The sequence below is a fragment of the Asterias amurensis genome, chromosome 14, assembly GCF_032118995.1.
Source record: "Asterias amurensis chromosome 14, ASM3211899v1".
NCBI lineage: Eukaryota > Metazoa > Echinodermata > Asteroidea > Forcipulatida > Asteriidae > Asterias > Asterias amurensis.
Genome location: NC_092661.1, coordinates 2,544,889 through 2,559,659, shown reverse-complemented (window position 1 = coordinate 2,559,659; position 14,771 = coordinate 2,544,889). Strand labels below are relative to the sequence as shown.

General features: G+C 39.8%; 2 protein-coding genes across 3 annotated transcripts; both read right to left on the bottom strand.

Annotated features, from left to right (window-relative positions):
- Positions 1-1,724: 1,724 nt before the first annotated feature.
- On the bottom strand, positions 1,725-9,139 carry LOC139946740 (tubulin alpha-1A chain-like). Its single transcript, XM_071944406.1, has 3 exons — positions 8,993-9,139; positions 6,179-6,401; positions 1,725-4,311 (listed from the first exon to the last, which is right to left on the bottom strand). The coding sequence occupies exons 1-3, from the start codon at positions 8,993-8,995 to the stop codon at positions 3,182-3,184; spliced, it is 1,356 nt and encodes a 451-aa protein (XP_071800507.1). The 5' UTR covers positions 8,996-9,139; the 3' UTR covers positions 1,725-3,181.
- Positions 9,140-9,614: 475 nt separating this feature from the next.
- Positions 9,615-14,158, bottom strand: LOC139946738 (tubulin alpha chain-like). 2 transcript variants are annotated; one of them, XM_071944403.1, is made up of 4 exons: positions 14,025-14,158; positions 12,212-12,434; positions 11,701-11,849; positions 9,615-11,292 (listed from the first exon to the last, which is right to left on the bottom strand). In XM_071944403.1, exons 1-4 carry the CDS (start codon positions 14,025-14,027, stop codon positions 10,306-10,308), a joined length of 1,362 nt encoding a protein of 453 aa, XP_071800504.1. In that variant the 5' UTR covers positions 14,028-14,158; the 3' UTR covers positions 9,615-10,305. The 2 variants fall into 2 exon arrangements, with proteins under 2 accessions (XP_071800504.1, XP_071800503.1); XM_071944402.1 differs by lacking the exon at positions 14,025-14,158 and adding an exon at positions 12,510-12,643.
- Between the last annotated feature and the right edge of the window lie 613 nt (positions 14,159-14,771).

Genomic DNA, 14,771 nt, shown 5'->3' with positions numbered 1-14,771 from the left:
AGCCAATTTTTAAAAATGGGCCTTTTTTGGTCACGATTTTTGGTTTAAAAATCTGCAAGGGGTTAAACTTGTTCCTTTGACTGATTTGGGACCAATTTAAGTTTCGGCCAATTTATTGAGCCTTTTTGACTGGATGGATTTTGGTGCAGGATCGGAAAGGGGCTCATTAGGGCAGTTTTTACAGCAAAACATGTTATTTTAGTCAGAAGAGGGCACTTATACAAAAAAAACATGCATTTTTCCATCATTTTGATTGCCTAACAGTTTACATGTTATAGCGCCCTCTAGTGGCCGTGAGTACTCGGCATCCAAAAGTTTTTGCTACAGCGCCCTCTTGAGTGCGTAAGAACTTAGGCCGTGTCCGAAGCGACGAATTCGGCTACAGCTACGTCTAGATCAGCGCGTCTACCAGTGTTGAAGAATAGCAGACGCGCGCGATCTAGCCGTAGCTGTAGCCGAAGTCGCCGTTTCGGACACGGCCTTAGCCTCCAAAATACCTTGAAGAGTGCCCTCCCCGGCTTGAAATTCATGGCACTTTGGCCGTATTCAAAGTCATTCAAAAGAACAAGTTTAACCCCTTGCAGTTTTTTAAACCAAAACTCCTGTCTCAAAAAGGCCCATTTTAAAAAATTGGCCGACAAATATAATGGTCCCAAATCATTCAAAAGAACAAGTTTACCCCTTGCAGTTTTTTAAACCAAAAATCCTGGCTCAAAAAGGCCAATTTTTATAAATTGGCCAAAAAATAAAATGGTCCCAAATCATTCAAAAGAACGAGTTTAACCCCTTGCAGTTTTTTAAACCAAACATCCTGGCTCAAAAGGGCCCATCTTTAAAAGTTTGCCTAAAAATTAAAAGGCCCCAAATCCGTCAAAAGAACAAGTTTAACCTCTTGCGGTTTTTATAACAAATAATCCTGGCTCAAAAAGGCCTCTTTTTTTAAAATTGGGTGAAAAATAAATTGGCCCGAAATCAGTCAAAAGAACAAGTTTAACCCCTTGCAGTTTTTTCACCAAAAATCCTGGCTCAAAAAGGCCCATTTTTAAAAATTGGCCGAAAAATAAAATGGCCCAAAATCAGTCGAAAGAACAAGTTTAACCCCTTGCAGTTTTTTTAACAAAAAATCCTTAATTCAAATTTCAAAGTTTTAGAGCGGCTTCTTGATACCGAAAATTATAAGTAGGCGGCTGTGCTCCGAAACGAACTCAGCAAGCCTCCCTACGGGATTTTTGTGCACAGAGAAAATCAAAAGTACAACGGGTCAATTTGACCCCAAATCATTGCTCAATCTAAACAAGTTTAGCACCCTTGGATGGACATTTTCAAGGGCTTTCCTCTCGTAACGATAGTGATGTCACAGAGACAACTTATTTTTAAAGACACTGGACACTATTGGTATTGTCAAAGACCAGTCCTCTCACTTGGTGTATCTCAACATTATTATGCTCAATTGGTTATCGTCATTGATTTCGAGACCTAAAAATCTAATCATGAGGTCTCGAAATCAAATTCGTGGAAAATTTCTTTCTTCGAAAACTACGTCACTTCAGAGGGAGCCGTTTCTCACAATGTGTTATCAACCTCTCCCCATTACTCATTACCAAGGAAGGTTTTATGCTAATAATTATTTTGAGTAATTACCAAAGGTGTCCACTGCCTTAAATGTCATAGGGAGTTCAAATAATTACCAAAAAAAAACATCACTAGTTTTTGACAACGCATGGTGCTATTTATACACCCTTCCTTTTTTTAATTTTGATCACTCCTTGGGTCTTCACAACACCCGTCACAGCCAAATATTAATTGTTGTCCACCTTGTTTACTTGTTTATAGGGGGTATCATAACAACTGGTACCGGGGACAACCTGAAGTGAATACCACACGACACATTCAATAATGCTTGATCAATTTTTTAATGCATTCGGACAAAATTTGATCGGTGAATTTGGAAAATAATAGAGCTGTGATATTGTTATTGTACAGTGATATTTAACAGGGGTGGGATATGGGGGTGCACAATGCGATGAAATTCGAAGGTGTAATAGTTGCGCAATATTACAGTTACACTCAGCAATTTATTAACGATTATTATTGACCGACTTATACACTTCTGATAGACACCTTCCTAGTCGATAAGCTACTATTAATTATCGATTAAAAATCGAGACCAGAAGTTGCTTGTATAATATTGTAGTGTTGACTACAGAAACATTGATCGACTACTATCATGAAAGCACACTCAGTTCTGTATATGAATCAAGCATACGGTTATAATATCATATTTATTCGAAAAGCACTACTCGTTTTGAATTATGCTTTTTAAAGACAATGAACAATATTGGCAGTTGTCAAAGACCAGTCCTCTCAACATAAGGTGAAAACAACAAATCTGTGAAAATTTGAGCTCAATTGGTCGTCGGAGTTGCGAGATAATAATAAAAGATAATAAACCTTGACACGAAGTTGTGTGCTTTCAGATGCTTGATTTCGAAACCTCAAAATCTAATTCCACGGTCTCGAAATCAAACTCATAATTTAGTGGAAAATTCTTTCTTTCTCGAAAACTACGTTACTTCAGAGGGAGCCGTTTCGCACAATGTTTTTAATACTACCAACAGTTCTCCATTGCTTGTTGCCAGTTTTAATTATTAAGTTTTTAAGCCAAAACTTATTTTGATTAATTACCAATAGTGTCCAGTGCATATAAGGGAACTATTTCGGTATTGTATATTCAGACATGCATCGCTAATTTTGCACAAAGGCACTATGGATTATATTACACGGGAATAGTGCATAATAATACAAGATAGCGACATCAGAGCAGCGTATTAAATTTAGTTAACAATTTTGATTAAAAATTGAGGAAAATACTGCGCGCCGTCTAAATATACAAACACTTATGGTTATGGAAAAAAGAAGCAAGTTCCATTGAAGGAAAGTTGCCACGAGAGGGCACTTAGACAACGTTGCATTAGAGTCATTGTAAGTTGAGAACATGCCTATGACATCGTATGTGTTTGAACGATTCGTCGAATTAAACAGCCTCAGAAATTGGAAGTTGCCGGGGGTCTAATGAGTTAATAAAGTGCTTCAGTGTGTGATATTACTTGTAAAAAATGAACTTTTGGTAGCAACTAATTGAACTTGAAGGTGCTGAACTGGTTGCTGCTAATTAGACCTGTTAATATTCCTCTGGCTCGTCTTCGTCTTCGTTATCATTAGAGTCTATCCCGACCTCCTCGTAGTCCTTCTCCAGGGCAGCCAGATCCTCACGAGCCTCAGAGAACTCACCCTCCTCCATACCCTCTCCTACGTACCAGTGGACGAAGGCACGCTTGGCGTACATCAGATCAAACTTGTGATCCAGACGAGCCCAGGCCTCGGCGATGGCGGTGGTGTTGCTAAGCATGCAGACGGCACGCTGCACCTTGGCCAGATCGCCACCTGGCACCACGGTAGGTGGCTGGTAGTTGATGCCCACCTTGAAGCCAGTTGGACACCAGTCGACGAACTGGATGGTACGCTTGGTCTTGATGGTTGCGATGGCAGCGTTGACATCCTTGGGGACGACATCACCACGGTACAGGAGGCAGCAAGCCATGTACTTGCCGTGACGGGGATCGCACTTCACCATCTGGTTGGCGGGCTCGAAGCAGGCATTGGTGATCTCTGCAACGGTCAGCTGCTCATGGTAGGCCTTCTCAGCAGAGATGACTGGTGCGTAGGTGGCAAGAGGGAAGTGAATACGTGGGTAGGGCACCAAGTTGGTCTGGAACTCCGTCAGGTCGACGTTGAGGGAGCCATCAAATCGAAGCGACGCAGTAATGGAGGAAACAACCTGGGCAATGAGACGGTTAAGGTTAGTGTAGGTTGGTCTCTCGATGTCGAGGTTGCGACGGCAGATATCGTAGATGGCCTCGTTGTCGACCATGAAAGCACAGTCAGAGTGCTCAAGGGTGGTGTGAGTGGTGAGGATGGAGTTGTAAGGCTCCACGACAGCAGATGCAATTTGAGGGGCGGGGTAGATGGCAAACTCCAGCTTGGACTTCTTGCCGTAGTCGACAGAGAGACGCTCCATCAACAGGGATGTGAAGCCAGAGCCGGAACCACCACCGAAGCTGTGGAAGATGAGGAAACCCTGAAGACCGGTGCACTGGTCAGCCAGCTTTCTGATTCTGTCCAAGGCGAGGTCAATGTGCTCCTTGCCGACGGTGTAGTGACCTCTGGCGTAGTTGTTGGCGGCATCCTCTTTGCCTGTGATCAGCTGCTCAGGGTGGAAGAGCGAGCGGTAGTTTCCAGTTCGGACCTCATCTATGGATAAATTAAATGAAACACACCCAATTGAATTTGCAACAGCAAAAACATAACAACAACAACGACAGCATAACAACAACAACAACAACAACAACAACAACAACGACAACGACAACGACAACGACAACGACAACGACAACGACAACGACAACGACAACGACAACGACAACGACAGCAACAGCAAACAACAACTACAACAACAACTACAACCAGAATAATAACACCAGCAGGAACAACAGCAACAACAACAACAGAGCAACAGCAACAGCTGCTATCTTCTAATACAAAATTGTTAATAGTCACTTTTCTCATTTGTTTCGAAACGCAAGTTGTCAAAGGCTTCAACGATTAATTGTGATTTCAAATTGTGACATTATACAACAAAAATTGTAGTTTATTACTTGATATTATAAACAAATACAACAGCAATCAAACACCTAAAAGCAACCCAACAAAACTAAATCTTAAATTTACATTACAAAAAAAAACATCTAAATATCTCAGCCGAAACCTTTTTGTGAATTGGTTTACAGAAGTTAATTTTGAGAACATTCATTTGATCTCGAAATGATTATTTGTAAACCACAGTTTCTTCCAGAACAAAATTGTAATACAGGCAGACTGCATAATGTTTTCTAGGCCACAATACAGTCTGGTCTACACATAATGGTGACATCATACAGCACGTCTGGGCAACATAATTATCATAATTAATGTACCACAGCTCTCAACAATACGCAAAGCAATTCTTGTAATTCTAATATGACACAAACACTCGACTATGTTACGTTATCCCCAAGGAAGTACCGAACTTGATTTGCATAAATGAATAATTCATGAGCATGAGTCACCACCCGTGTCAGGGATTGCTTGCATTTCTCCCCACGTGATCAGGGCTGACTCACGTGATCGCATGAGTCATCCTCCTGCTCAGGGAGGAGGCAGTATATGTCAAGTGATGCAGCAGGGATGCATTCTCCATCTCACCCATTGGCGTTAAAGGTCCGCCACAAAGGGACGGTATCAAAAAATCGAAAGCTAGGCTTTAGCCACATGACTAAATATTATTTGTTTTGTACTTGGCTTACAAAATTACAATTATAAGCGTTACTGGTCCATCACAAAGGGACGGTATTTCAAAAACGAAAGCTAGCTTTTAGCCATATGAATAAAATCATGCATTTGTTTTGTAGTTGGCTTACAAAATTATAATTATAAGCGTTACTGGTCCATCACAAAAGGGCGGTATTGAAAAATCGAAAGCTAGCTTTTTGTCATCTGGTTATGTATTTGTTTTGCATTTTGATAACAACATAAGCTGGTAGTTTAAAGCCAATGGCAACACGGTTAATACAATTATAAATGGTTACCGGTAATGGTTAAAGGAATATTTTATTGAGTCCAAGAAGTTGAACAGTGACACAGACTTATTTAAGCAAAATCTGTGATTTGGAGGTCGATTCTCTAATACATGTTCTGGGTTTTGATGACATGGAGATTTAAGGTTAATTTCGAAACGATTATTTCATCATCATATTGAAATAATTTTTTCAAATTTTAACTTAAGGTGATGTGTTTAAACACGACGTCAGCTGTGGAAAAAAAAAATTCTGAAATAATAGCGAAGGGTATAGTGAAATGTAGAATTAGTGAAGAGGCTTTCTCCTGCAGTGGAGTGAAGCAGGCTAGAAAGACATATCTTAATATTGAGCTATTCTGTGTGTACTTCTTTGGTGCAAGGACAAGAGCGAGCATTCAAGGTAGAAGTTTTCCTTCTTTTTTTGAAGGGTGGGGGGGGGGGGGGGGGTCGTCGATGTGGGGTGGGGTGTGGACCGGGTCACTGTGGGGTTGGTGGATTCCGTACCGATAACTGTGGGCTCCAGATCAACGAAGACGGCACGGGGGACGTGCTTGCCGGCACCGGTCTCGCTGAAGAAGGTGTTGAAGGAGTCGTCTCCACCTCCGAGGGTTTTATCACTGGGCATTTGTCCTTCGGGTTGGATGCCGTGCTCCAGGCAGTACAGCTCCCAGCAGGCATTCCCCATCTGGACTCCAGCCTGGCCGACATGGACTGAGATACATTCACGCTGAAATTAGTGTTGGGAGAAAAAGAATGATTTGAAATACAAGCTATCACAAAACCTGACAAAATGAAAAAAAAAATTTGTTTAATATTTAATAATAACAAAAGAAAACTGTAAAACGAAATTGCAAAAAAAAATTATTAAAAAATAAATGAAACAATACAAACACAATAAATGAAACTAGTTATTAATTTGTTTTTATAATCAAACAAATTTTATGCGTTTATATTCTATAATTAAGAGAATAGGTCTATATTTATTGCAATTGATAGCATTTCAGATTGCTATAATTCCATCCGCGTCCTGGTTTATGCTAATTTATTCAATGTCGAGCATTCTGTTTGGTCGAGCCGCCGTCAACGCTGAGTCATCATCAACACTCCTGGCTCTGACATTTTTTTCTACGGACACAATGATATCTTGCTGCGACACACAACTGACGAGTGCAAATGCAATTTCAGTAGTTATACACAGCAAAAGGTTATATATAAACACTAACGTACTTCAAACAAATTGAAATGACAATAGTTTAAAATTGTGTTGATATATCATGAGTCATATTTGAGAAAACAGAACTTGGAAACCTTTAAAGACACTGGACACTATTGGTAATTGTCAAAGACTAGTCTTCACACTTGGTGTATCTCAACATATGCATAAAATAACAAACCTGTGAAAATTTGAGCTCAATCGGTCGTCGAAGTTGCGAGATATTAATGCAATAAAAAACACCCTTGTCACACGAAGTTGTGTGCGTTCAGATGCTTGATTTCGAGACCTCAAGTTCTAAACTTGAGGTCTCGAAATCAAATTCGTGGAAAGCTACTTCTTTCTCAAAAACTATGGCATTTCAGAGGGAGCCGTTTCTCACAATGTTTTATACCATCAACCTCTCTCCATTACTCGTCACCAATTAAGGTTTTATGATGATAATTATTTTGAGTAATTACCAATAGTGTCTACTGCCTTTAAAAACAGCAACAGCTGATGTCGGTTCTTACAATCAAAAGGGACAATGTGTTTACATACTAGAATATGCATGGATGTTTCAACAATTCTCTTCTGCGTCACACAACGAACTCAATGAACCAAAATTTCCACAGGTTTGTTATTTTCATGTATTATGGTTGATCAAACAAAACATGAACTATATATCTGTGACTATTTTGTTAGCTCTACCAATCGTGTACCTTTAAAGACATACTTAATCACTTCCCTACGGGAACTGGACGCTTGACTTAAATAAAAAGAAAAAATCTAATTAGAAGAGACTTGGTTCCCACAGCAGTACTGTTATTGTATTTATCATAATTAATTCAAGTCTCAGATATGACGTCATGATCATAACAGATGTTTGTGATGTATATGATTTTCCCGTCTGGGACCCAACTCTGGACCTCAGAGCGCAGATCTAGGCCTGAAAGACTTCCCGGTATGTTATATAGAGCCATCTTAACCCCCATTCAAGTCAATGTAAACCAAACTGAGGCTGTAGGGTCAAATAGTCTGGTACCATTTCGGCTACTGAGAAGTGAGTCACCAACCCTCTTTTGTTCTTCTCTTTCACTCTTGTAAGCATCTTTACAATAATAATCGGACTAGAGGCCAATTTCCCAACGGAATAAAATTCATCGCAAGAATATAATTGTGGTTAATCTGTTGTGTTTTTTTTTTGGTTGTGTGTTTTTAGTGGATGTGTATTTTTCCCCCTTTAAATTTCTTCGTCCTATTTAAAAACAATGTTTGTAGTTTTCAAAATGTATGTGTGCTTGGATCTAGTGCTTTTTTAAATGAATGTGCAATGTTTTTTTCTGTGTAAATTTGTAATCTTTTATCTTAAGTGCACTTCTGTAGATTGTTATTAGCTGGGATCCATGGGAGATCAGTGAGTTTTTCTTACTGAATGGATTTCCCAGGATAAACAAGAAATAAATAAATAAATAAATAAAATATTCAGTATTATCATAGTGATTTGTATTGTGACATCGAACTTTGTTTTGAGCAACTACGACTGATTTACAGTGAAAATCAATCTGAGCTCTTCAAGAGATTGGCCCAACAAAAAATCAGGGAAAAATGTATCTTCCAGTATGAGGTATACTCTATCATTAGACAGGTCATATTGAAAACACAACATAGAAATTTAAGCATGGTCCCTCCTATGTATATTATGTAATGAACACAGTTACCCTTAAAGAAGTCTGGTTGTGAGACGGGCCACTCCTTTGACTCGCTGGGTTAGTCATGAGATGTGGACTGCGTCAAAAATCGTTACATGACGAACATATAAGTTAGGCTTTGACTATATAGCAGACGTGTACACAGTCATACAAAACAAACAACAGTATTGCTAGCGCTGCTTTACAATAATGAAAATATTATATTCTTTGTGATTAGGTAAAAATGCTGACTATAAAAATAACAAACTAATTATGAAACAGCAACAAAAGGGTCGCCGTATTGTGTTAAACATTGATGGATTTTTTTTAAAATATTTTCGTAAAAAAAGAAATAAATTCTGTCGAATTCTTAAACTCAAGTCTCACTTTATTTACTATAAAACAATTAAGAGAAATGCAATAAAACCCACTTACCATTTTGGTTGATTGTTGAGTAAGATTCGTTCGAAGAAAGAATATAAACTGTTTTGTTTATTTATGACAGCTTTGATATTCCTGCCGGCTGTAGCTATGCACAAGGCGGGAAGCAGGAACTGCAACTGGCGGACCGGCCGAAACACTCTGCCGTTTATACTCGCGATAGACGGGGGGTCACGCAAGAGCCATGCGCCGGTAGCTGCGGATCGTAATTATTCAAAGATGCTGGCGTGAAGATGTCAGCAGGAACGAGTGGAATTTCTGAGTGGCATGGCGTATGGAGCATGAATTATGAATTAGGGGTAATTTTAGTCTTAGCCACTCCTTTGTCTGGCTAAGTGGAGGTTATTAGAGGCGTGGTTTTGATGGCAAGATGGTAGGAGGTCGTGTTGAAGACGGAAGGGGGAACTATTTTAATGCAAATTTATTTTTTTACAATTAATTTGAAAACTTTGGTTTGAAAGCAATTTCTGATCTTGAGTTTTTTACACAACAATTTTTAAGAAAGTGTCATCATAAACTCTAAGTAAATTACCCCGTCTCTGGTAAATTAAATGAATGTGTATAAAATGAATTGCTCGTGTATGGACAATAACTCATAGATTTTTACCCAATTTTATTGCACTTGATTTCAATTCGAATAATAAAAATAAAGTAAAATTATAACTTAATTTTACAGAAATTTGTTATAACAAATTTCTGTAAGTAAACAAAGTCGAAGTAAGCAACCAAAAACATTCTTTCAAAATGCACATTCAAGAAGATCACACAGAAAGAAAAAAAATCCAGTCCAAATTTCAAAAGTAAAACTTAAATCAAAACAATCAACCCAACCGCTCCAGATATTAGTTCAAATTGAACATCGAGAAGAAGAAAGCAAAAAAGCATCGAATCCAAAACTTAAGTTTTCAATTTGCAGTTTCAAATTGCTTTAGAGAAACGTCTGGCGTATTATTTAAAGGCCCTGGACATGTTTGGTTATTGTCCCAACATAATGTTTAGAAAATATCTGTGAATATGTTGGCTCATTTTGTAGTTGAAGTTGCAAGGGAGTAATGACACATTTTGTGTGCTTTCCGCAGATGCCTAAAAAAGGCTACAGGTCTGAAGTCTTTTTTTTATTTGAGTAAGAAAATTACCTCATTCTCAAAAACTACGTTACTTCAGAGGGAGCCGTTTCGCGCGATGTCTTATACTATCAACAGCCCTCCAATGCTCGTTAGCAAGTTTTTATGGCAGTCATTTTTTTGAATAACTACAAATAGTTTCGTGTGCCTTTGAAACAATTTATTTATTGAATTAGTCCCAGATCAAAATTCTTGATTTCCATCTTCACCGACGTCACCTGCTCCCGAACTTTCAGCCCCGACCTCCTCGTAGTCCTTCTCCAGGGCAGCCATATCTTCACGAGCCTCAGAGAACTCACCCTCCTCCATACCCTCTCCTACGTACCAGTGGACGAAGGCACGCTTGGCGTACATCAGATCAAACTTGTGATCCAGACGAGCCCAGGCCTCACCGATGGCGGTGGTGTTGCTCAACATGCAGACGGCGCGCTTCAAACTAGCCAGATCACCACCAGGCACCTGGGTTGGAGGCTGGTGGTTGATGCCCACCTTGAAGCCAGTTGGACACCAGTCGACGAACTGGATGGAGCGTTTGGTCTTGATAGTTGCGATGGCAGCACTAACATCTTTAGGGACGACATCACCACGGTACAGGAGGCAGCAAGCCATGTACTTGCCGTGACGGGGATCGCACTTCACCATCTGGTTGGCAGACTCGAAGCAGGAATTGGTGATCTCAGCGACAGATAAAGTCTCATGGTGGGCCTTCTCTTTCGAGATGACCGGATTAAAGGTCACAAGGGGAAAGTGAATACGTGGGTAGGGCACCAAATTGGTCTGAAACTCATTCAGATCAACGTTGAGGGCGCCATTGAAACGAAGTGATGCCGTAATGGAGGAGACAACCTGAGCAATGAGGCGGTTGAGATTCGAAAACGACGGCCGTTCGATGCCAAGATTATGCTGACAAATATCGTAGATGGCCTCGTTGTCGACCATGAAGGCACAGTCAGAGTGCTCGAGTGTGATGTGAGTGGTCAGGATAGAGTTGTAGGGCTCCACCACCGCCGAGGCCGTCTGTGGAGCTGGGTAGACGGCAAACTCCAGCTTGGACTTTTTGCCGTACTCTATTGATAGTCGCTCCATTATGAGAGAGGTTAAGCCTGACCCCGTCCCTCCACCGAAGCTATGGAAGAACAGGAAGCCCTGCAGACTGGTACACATTTCAGACTGGAAAAAAGACCACCAGAAAAAAAGGAGATTAAAATTATTTACAATCAACATGTATAAAAACCATGTTTCATCGAAGGCACATTAATACTCTACTACGATATTGATCCCTTGCTCTGACGTCACACGCGGCTCCTGTCCACTCATGGTCTACAATTAATTGTTGGTAGTCATTTTGCACGTACAGATATAGACTGGCCCATGTTTTTAAACGCAATGATAAAGACAGGTAGACCCTACTTGCTTTTCAGAACCAGTGATTTCATTGGGTACAATGTATTCATTGGATGAACTTTCAGTGACGTAAAAGCTTTCTATGTCTGTGTTTTGATTGGTCCGAGGTGATGTTTCGTCAGCGGCACTTTTGCGTTCGTAGGTTAAAGACAGTCTAAATTTGAAGTTGCTTACAAGTTTTTGTATCCTGTCCAGCACCACATCGATGTGGTCTTTACCGACGGTGTAGTGCCCCCTGGCGTAGTTGTTTGCAGCATCCTGCTTGCCCGTAATCATCTGCTCGGGATGGAAGAGCTGTCGGTACTTGCCAGTTCGGACCTCATCTGTGGATTTGAGTAAAAAGTAGAAACGTCATTGAAACGTTTACGAGCAAAACATACTGCTTACAAATGTCAAGAGACGGCAACAAGAATACTGGCAACCAAGGGTAGAGAAAAGGAAAAGAGGTAGACAGAGAAGAAGATAGGCAGGAACAACATGGACCAGAACTGCAAGAAATAGAAATGAATGGCGTCAACATGGGGAGCGCTACATCATACACTGGATGAACACAGCCTCAATCATGATGATGATGATGATTATTGGCAGGTTACACAATATCTTATTAAAGATGATTAGAGATCCGTTACTGGGGCTTTTGACCCAGAAACAGACACTTTCGATGTTTTACTTATGGTTGTCTTACCTATGACAGTTGGTTCCAAGTCGACAAAGATGGCGCGGGGGACGTGCTGCCCTGACCCGGTCTCACTGAAGAAGGTGTTGAAGGAATCCATACACGTCCCAACTGTCTTGTCACTAGGCATCTGACCATCAGGCTGGATGCCGTGCTCCAGGCAGTACAGCTCCCAGCAGGCATTGCCCATCTGGACTCCGGCCTGGCCGATGTGGATTGAGATACATTCACGCTGGAAATGGTTAAAATCAAATCATAGTCAAGAAACACGGTTAACTTTGGTCACGCTAGGTGGCAGCAGACTTACCAGGTAAATTTCCACTGTTGACGTCATTCTAAGCAAGCTCACATCCCCAGCAAGATATTTTATCATATTTTAATTTGTCCCTCGGTTGGGACATTTATACCGTTGGTCCTGTTTCCTAGGATAGGCAGTTCATGTAAACGAACCCAGAACACTGATCGTGGCAGCGTAGGTGTTCATAACCTTCATGTTTCTGGTTCACATAGCAAGTATCCTTGTCTACTCAATTACTCAAAACAAATATTTACTTAAAAACTGACCTGGTATAATGAGCACTGGAGAGCTTTTGATAGTATAAAACATTGTGGGAAACGACTCCCTCTGAAGTAATGTAGTTTTTGAGAAAGAGGTAATTTCTCACTAAAATAATAAAAGACTTCTAGCTAGAAGGGTGTTTTTCTTTCATCATTTTCTCGCAACTTTGATGACCAATTGAGCCCAAATTTTCACAGGCTTGTTTGTATGCTTATGATGGGATACACCAATTGAGAACACTGGTATTTGACAATTACCAAACGTGTACAGTGCCTTTAAGTTCACGCTAAAGTTCACTAATGAAACATCATTGGTTTCATTACTAGAAAAAGTATATAATAATAAATACAAAACGAAAAAATAACACGAAATCGACGCTATTGCAGCTGTAAAGGTATACTATTTAATTTCGATTTAGATTTTCAACCATAACAGCTGTTTATAACCGAGGATATTATTTCCAGCACAGATTGCTATTGTTACAAACCATACCCTGGATTTTCTCATAAATCGATATTTTTCCCCCAGTTTTCAAACAACATGCCTTAAAATAGTGCAGGCATTCAACAATGCTGTGTCTGGGCGTTTGTAAATGGTTACTCTAGCTCAAATAATTTTGCCATTATTTTGTTGGTAAAAAAAATGTGTGAATGTGTATTAAGCATCGCGTGTAATGTTTTCGATCGTCACTTCAAGTTTAATGATACTGAACATTTGAGAGGTTTGGGGCTCCATGGTCAAATTCAGTTTTTGTGATGCACCCATTTTCCAATTATGATATAGATTCATCAGGAAAGACGGAGGGGGGGGGGCGTAATTTTATTTGATATTCTTTCAGAGCAAAATTTGAAATATGACACAATGCCTCAATGTCGTAGAGTGTAATAAGAAGTTTAAATATGGACTATTCCATTTCACAAGGCGAAACCGAGTGAAATGGAAAAGCCAGGAGAATGGTGTTCAAATTGATTGTTTTTTTTTAACACATAAATAAATTATGTTTAGTCTCATGTTAACTCAATTTCATTATTGAATAAAAAAAAAAATTTAAAAAAATAAAAAAACTTATAAATTTCAGCAAAAAATAGGTTTTCAATCAACACAAAACATGCACAAAAAGGAAACTTGTTCACCCCACACCCTGGACACTGTCAGCTACTGTTATATATTTTGTTTACAGAGTACCTTTGGATATTTTGTTACAGCAAAACAAACGTAAGACTATATAATAACTTATTGAAAGTATTCTTTAGAAAAACTCACCATTTCTGGAGAATGTCAAGTAGATTATTGTCAAAGCGAGATAAACGGGAGTGTCCTGCTTTCCGTGTGCAATTAACGGGCTGCATTCAAAAATGTGAAAAGCCTATTCCTCGAACATCTGTTTTTATATTTTGTTTTACCCTTTCATGAAAACAGAATATGGATCTGAAAACAGACACTGGATTGTTTTTTTTCTTTTGTTATGCAAAACAACGTCATCAGACATGGTGTATTGATCACAATGGACGTGGAATGCCTAATCATTACACATTTTTAAGTTTTAGTGGCGCGTATGGACCTATAAACAAATTATTCATAAATACCTCAGACGGTTTCGCTATTCCTATTGGTGGAGAGCGCGTCACGTGGGGTGTTTAAACCGTTGATAATGACCAGCGTTTATAAATGGTTGTCCCCGCTAGTCTTGTAGCAAGACGTTTCTTGTAACGGGCGATGCAGGCGCTGTCGGTGATTTGGCCGCGCTGTGTGTGAAAGGTAAAACCAGCGAATATGCACCAAGACTATACGCGCATGCGCACGAACGGAACCGGAAAACACACGCGTACGGACACCGTACATGTACATTCAACACGCATACTGAACATACCATGGAGGTGGAAACATACAGAGCCCAAGCACTCGGAAACAGATAAGTTTTACAGAGTTTCTTACTTTATTACGCCTTTTAACCAAAAAGGTATTTATGAATGGGAATCAAATGGTGTTGAATCGGTTTTCAGCTAGTGG

Excerpts from the sequence above, each read along its gene's own strand:
- LOC139946740 (XM_071944406.1), bottom strand. Across the intron at positions 4,312-6,178 it reads TCTGGAGCCCACAGTTATCG|ATGAGGTCCGAACTGGAAAC; the intron begins GTACGGAATCCA and ends ATTTATCCATAG.
- LOC139946738 (XM_071944402.1), bottom strand. The coding sequence starts at position 12,575 with ATGATAAAATATCTTGCTGGGGATGTGAGCTTGCTTAGAATGACGTCA. Across the intron at positions 12,435-12,509 it reads CAACAGTGGAAATTTACCTG|CGTGAATGTATCTCAATCCA; the intron begins GTAAGTCTGCTG and ends AACCATTTCCAG. Across the intron at positions 11,293-11,700 it reads TGGACAGGATACAAAAACTT|TCTGAAATGTGTACCAGTCT; the intron begins GTAAGCAACTTC and ends TCTTTTTTCCAG.